The 6,000-nt window shown below is 42.4% G+C and overlaps 1 protein-coding gene across 3 annotated transcripts in view; it reads left to right on the forward strand.

Moving 5' to 3' along the window:
• Nucleotides 1-4,142, forward strand: part of LOC308677205 (protein NDRG2-like) — a 48,698-nt gene extending 44,556 nt beyond the window's left edge. For 2 of the 3 annotated variants that reach the window (XM_081343415.1, XM_081343414.1), the window contains 2 exons: nucleotides 639-690; nucleotides 2,200-4,142. In XM_081343415.1, coding sequence (XP_081199541.1) covers nucleotides 639-690; nucleotides 2,200-2,360 — 213 coding nt within the window. In that variant the 3' untranslated portion in view covers nucleotides 2,361-4,142. Of the gene's footprint in view, nucleotides 1-638; nucleotides 691-1,304; nucleotides 1,339-2,199 lie in introns of all 3 variants that reach the window. The other variant, XM_081343416.1, reaches the window with a different exon arrangement.
• Nucleotides 4,143-6,000: the final 1,858 nt, after the last annotated feature.

Here is a 6,000-nt window from a genome sequence, read left to right on the forward strand (position 1 = left end):
AGTGGCTATATTTCTCCACTGAGGGCACACTTGCTCCCTTTCTTTTGGATCTGGAGTTTCAGATCTTTTATGAGAAAGGTGAGCTGGATAGTTTTGCAGTTATCTGTCAGAAGTCCAGTTTAAAAAAGCAGAAGAGAAATCCAGAAGAGTATTTTGACAGTTTCTTCTAATCTTCAGCCCTGGATTAGCCCTCTTCTAAAGCCCCAGGATCCTAGGTTTGTTTTTGTTTTTCTGTTCTTTTGTGAAAAGAGATAGAGATTTTTGTAGCTGTAGAACTTGCATGAAGTTTCCCTTCTCATTCTTGGCATTTCAAATCAGCAAAGGTAAAGAAAAAATATCACAGACTACCTCCCAACATTTTTGAGAGTTTGGGGAACGGAGTGGAATTGTCGCAGTAGATCATCTCCCATAGTCTGAAGAAATCAGAATTTGTTTTAATGAATTTCATAAAAAGAGTTTTGAAGGGGTTCCATGTCAGATGTTTTTCTAATCTTTGGTGTCCTCTCCCCACAAATGTACTCCGTGAGCTGCTGTTTGGAAGCAAGTAATTGAACCTTTAGGGTTTTCTGTCCCTTTTCTGTCTCTTTCCATATATGCATTTTTTAAAAGTTTTTCTCTGCTCCTTTTCTATCTTTCAGCCTGGGAAACTGACAGAGGCATTCAAATATTTTGTGCAAGGAATGGGTTACAGTAAGTATTGGATCTGAGGACCTCTGTCCCATTGTGCACCCCCAATGTTCATAAGTTATTGGTCTGCAAAACCTTGTGTTTCATCTAGCCAAGAGCAGAGGCATTCCTGACAAGGTGTTTTTGTACCCTAGACTGCATTCACAAAGCACACCAAGTCGTAGTTTATTTAGATGTAGTCTAATAAATAAACCAGAGTTGTATAAACTTGCATAACATGTGAGGTTACAAATAAAGGTTGCTGAGATTACAAACTAAACTAGGACAAAGAAGATATTGTGACTTGGGCTACTACATGAACCCACCCCACCATAATTCTGTTATTTGATTCCTGGGACTACCTATTTCTTCTCCAATTTGGCTGTTCCTTGCACTCAAAATAATGTTTCCAGATAATTGAGATTGCTTAGAAGTTCTCCTTTTCTTTGTCTCCTGCTCCCCCGATCCCCTCTTTCCTCCCCACTTGTACATCCACCTTCTTTCCATGGCTATTTAGAGCTCAGGTAGAGCAGCCTATCAGCTTAGCCCTTGAACAACAGCCACTGTGTAACATTCATTCCAAGTACAAGTTCTTGGATCAGTTTAGCCTAAGGATATCCTTTCCTGTTTCTCCTCAGTCGCTTATGTACTGGACAAGAAACTGAGTCAGGGGTCAGGTACCTTCTGTGGTATTTCTCCCTTATCTCCCATAATTCTCTCCTCCCAACATGTCTGCTCACCCTTCCTCTGGTTAATTCACTCCCCAACGCACAACCTGTCTCTTCCATTAGTGAACACTGAATTGTTTGCTGTGGTAGTAGGAAAGCAGAAGCAGACATTCTTTCGTTTGGATTTCTGTTGTGTGCCCAAATGGGGATGGTCTTTGGTACACTATTATACAAGGATTGCCAGCAATCCTGCATTGTGGTGTGATTTCAAAATAAGACCACTCACTTGATTAACCTTTTTTATGCCGATGTACTAATTGTCTGCAAATGACCTGTTGCATTCCATACTTTTAAGGCTCTGTTAAATATTGGGGGAGGCAGGGGCTGATGGTATGCAACTCCATCGTTTGGGACCAAGCCAAGATGGGGATAAGTGCCAACTGTGAAGAAGAGAATGTACAGGCTGTCAGTAGAAAATATTTGAAATAACCTGCAAGGTGTACATGCTTTCTACCCTAGGAAGATTAGAAATTTTCTTCTTGATTTTTCTCTTGTACCAGACAGGCTTCTCTTGAGAGATGCTTCCTTTTCTAAGTTCTAAGCAACCCTTACTTGTTCTCTAGATCTTAGAGAACACCAAATTTGCAAGGAATTGAGTTGGGCAATTTTAGATCATTCCCTGATTGTTGCTGGTGTCTTCTTTACTATGCTCACTCCTTCTCACACAAGTGCCACTCACTCCATCATTGGCTCAATTCAGAACAAGGTCTTGATAATTGCAGTTGGGATGAGGATAAGCCTTTTATAGTAGGCAAACATTTTATCTAACTTTGCTTCCCCCTCTTTTTTTTTTCCCTCTCCACAGTGGCCTCATCCTGCATGACGCGCCTCTCTCGCTCCCGCACCGCCTCTCTGTCCAGCGCCACCTCGGGGGACGGGAATCGTTCCCGATCTCGCACCCTGTCCCAGAGCAGCGAGGCAGGAGCCCCCCAGCCACCTGTCCCCACCATGGAGGTGTCCTGCTGAGCTCCGGGCCAGGGGATGAGACCGCCTCCCACCTCTGAACAGGACTCCTTCTGCTATCCCACAATGCACTCCGGCCACTGGGCCAGGTGACGATCTCCCCTAACGGTACTAAAAGTCCAAGGAGGCCCAGATGGGATGCAACTTTACTCTCTTTAAAACAAACATTAACTCCCCCAACCTTTAAATCCAGCACATCGTACCCACCTTCCTTACCAACCCTGCCTTCCTGTCTCCCGTAACTTAAAACTAGTGTTGTCAGCCTTTGGTATCTTTAGTGATCCTCAGTACCTAGAGAGGTATGGATGGAAGACTACACGTTTTCTTATCAGATAACTTATCAGATAATCAGCATCTTCTCTGATGTTTCCCTTTGCCCTCCAATTCTCTTGCACATTTAGCTTCCTTGATATAGGTGATCTGGATTATCATTGGGCTTTGTTTTGTTTTTCCCCCTGTATAATCATAACTAATCCTTGTTCCTCCCCCTAAGTTTTGAGCGATATATTCTTGGAGTAGCCAGATGGCAATCTCATTGCCTTGCTAGCTCTCTTTTGTCCCCTCCGGAGTGTACATAGGAGGAAAATACAAATAAAAAGCAGGACCTCACAAGTGAGATGCACCAGCCCCTGTAAGGACTTGCTACTGTCATGCTAACCTAGTGCTCCCAAATGGGAGTTGCTGTTCCTCCACCTAACTCATTTCTTCCTTTGTACTTGTCTGGCTTGGTCTCATCTCTCCTGATTCCATCCGTCTAAATGGTCCTTGAGGCTTAGACGTGTTTTTGTTTTCATTCACCTTTTAAAATAAAGCTAGACTCTTCATTCCCTTCCCCTCCTCTATGATCTCTCTTGGCTTTTATTTTATAGCTTACCCTCCTCCTGTGCATATACGTATACTCTTCCCTGGTCAAAGGCTACGTTTCCTCTTTGTCCTCCTTCCCTCCCACTTTCATAGATGTAGCTGCTTTGTGGTGTGCATGCACAGTTCCTGCTAAGACAGCAACTGTTTTCTGCGACTGGGGCATTGGGAGGCTGGGCAAGACTGAAATGGGGGGCACTGGGAAGGGTGGGATTTTTCCTTTTGGGAAATGCTGGGGGCAGAGGGAAGCTTGAGACAGATTGCACTGTTGCAACTGTGCCAGGCAGAAACGACAATAGCCAATGCGTCTGTGGTTTCACATAAGGAGATGAAAGCAGGAGATTCCAACCGTCATTGGCTGTGATTTTTTTTCTTTTTCTTTGCACCAAGCGCTGATTTAGTGGGTTCTGGCTGTTGGCTTTGAGCAGGGCTCTTGTAGTGCCATGGAGGAGGAACTCTGTAATCAGATTCTGACTGTATCAGTTCTTTGATTGTTACCAGCTGTATTAAAGACCTAAATGCTTAGATGATGTTCGCCATGTTGATCTCACAAAATAAGGAATACATGATGTTTTAAGAGGTCAGACCTCTAACGTTGGACCAGCTGTTGAAGGCAGGGGTATCAGTATATAAGGTTTTGAGTGGTATACCATCCGAATAGGGCCATAAGGCCTCCAGCAGAACCAGAAAGGTATTGGTCCAACTAGAAGATATCTTACTTATTCCCTAACCTGAACAGGCACTGGGAGTTAATTGCTCAGTTGCCTATTAAAAGGGGCATTGTTTGAAAAGGACTCCAGCTGGAGTTTTAACTCCCACATGTAATGGGATCCTTGTATTTGAGAATGTGTGGGCTCTGCTTTATTTTTCCCAGAGCAGTCAATGGTGAATCCCTACTCTTAACAATAAAAATCTCTAGAGGAATCAGTTTTTGCTTCTTTTCTTATGATAGATAGATAATCCACGCATGCAGGTCACAGGCTATAACAGCTTCTGTTCAGCAGGGAAGATCACCAAAGACTGCTATAAAAATCAAAGAAACAAGGAGTCTGGCTGGATGGATATCAAATCAGCATTCAGTATCAATAGAAGAGAATATAAGTAGTTTAGGGTTGAACGGTGGAGTCCTTGATGCTCTCTGAGTTGGTTCTTTGCTTGCAGAGTTTTGCTACCTGACTAGAATAACAAAACCAGGTTCAGACAGCACCAGACTCCACAGCATTCAGCATTTCAGGAATGGACAATTCAGATGCCTCCACGAAATTCACAATAAGCAAGATTGAGCCTCCTCAGTGAACTCTACACCAAAATGGAGCCATGGGAAGCAAGAAGGAGTCACTGTGGCAAGAGTTGAAAAATATTTTTATAGATTAAGTGAGGAGGTAGCTTCTGACCCTCTCCAAAAAATACCTCTCTGTCCTACAAGAATTGAGGATGCTTAGTTTACTGAAAGATGTCCAGCAGAAAAGAGAAGCAAATAATGGAGCTCCTTATGGATTAAAACTGGAGACACAGATTTAAGCTGTGGTTTTCTTATATGCTTAATCCATATTTGGTTGAGTTCATGAGACACATTAAGCTATAAATAAATGTTTACGAATCACAGTGATTACAGTCACCCATCACCCCAAGTCAAAACCAGACAAATCACTTAACATATGTGAATCTAATGGCCATGGAGATGTTAGGAAGAGTTGGCTAACCTTTTCTTGCAGGTAATATTTTATAGTTACAGGATACTCACATGCAGGTTTAATAATGTATGGAAAATAGGTACATTACTGCTGATGAGCTGAGGCTGAAAGATGTTCTCAATTGGCAGCAAAGATGAGTGTTGAACTGCCCTAATCATGACACTCTAACAGATGCAGCTTCCCTAACTTTTTGCTGCAGCAGTCTTGGCTCCAAGATTCTGCAATAAAAAAAATTCCTTTGGTTGTGAGCCAAATCTAAAATTATTCGCTGCTTACTACGTACCATTTAGAATTTCCATTTCACAACCTGTCCTGAAAGATTTGCAAAACATGTTCCAAGTGGCTGTTCTCGTGGAGAGGTCTGTATTTACTATCTGTATCAAAGCTACTTCCTTTCTTAGGTCACAATTAGCCACTGGCCCTGTTGACTCAGGAGGCCAACTATATGAAGCCACTAGATTGCCTGTCTCTGAATGATTATCCAAATGCATCAGTGGAGGTTACAGACTACTTGCCTTGTTCATGCTGTTTATTTTGTTTTATAGCCTCTAGGACATAATGCTCTGGGAGATAATATTTAATGCTTTCTGGTCATTTCTTTATTGTTCCCTCCACCTTCCTCCAGTTGTTACTAGCAATGAAATGGAAGAGAGTACAGTACAGAATCTACTTTCATTCTCTCACCCTAAAAGAAATTTAATAGCAGCTTCAGGTGAAGCACATATGGTTTTAGGTCAAGAAAAAAATACAAGTAGTCCTTGACTCAATTGGAACTAGAATTTTCATTGCTAAGCAAAACAATTGTTAAATGAATCACACCCAATTTATGACTTTTCCCCATGGTTATTAAGTGAATCACTGCAGTTGTTAACTGAATCATTAAGTGATTCCAGCTTCCGTTGACTTTGCTTGTCGGAAGCCAGCTGGAATGGTGCAAATGGCAGTTTTGACCCTGGGACACTGAAACCATCTAAATGCATGCCAGGTGCCTGAATTTTGATCACATGACTATGTGGATGTTGTGACAGTCGTAAGGGCGAGGACCAGTTGTGAATCACTTTTTTCAGGGCCATTGTAACTTTGAACAG

Source organism: Vipera berus, assembly GCF_964194415.1.
Source record: "Vipera berus genome assembly, chromosome: Z".
Classification (NCBI taxonomy): Eukaryota; Metazoa; Chordata; class Lepidosauria; order Squamata; family Viperidae; genus Vipera; species Vipera berus.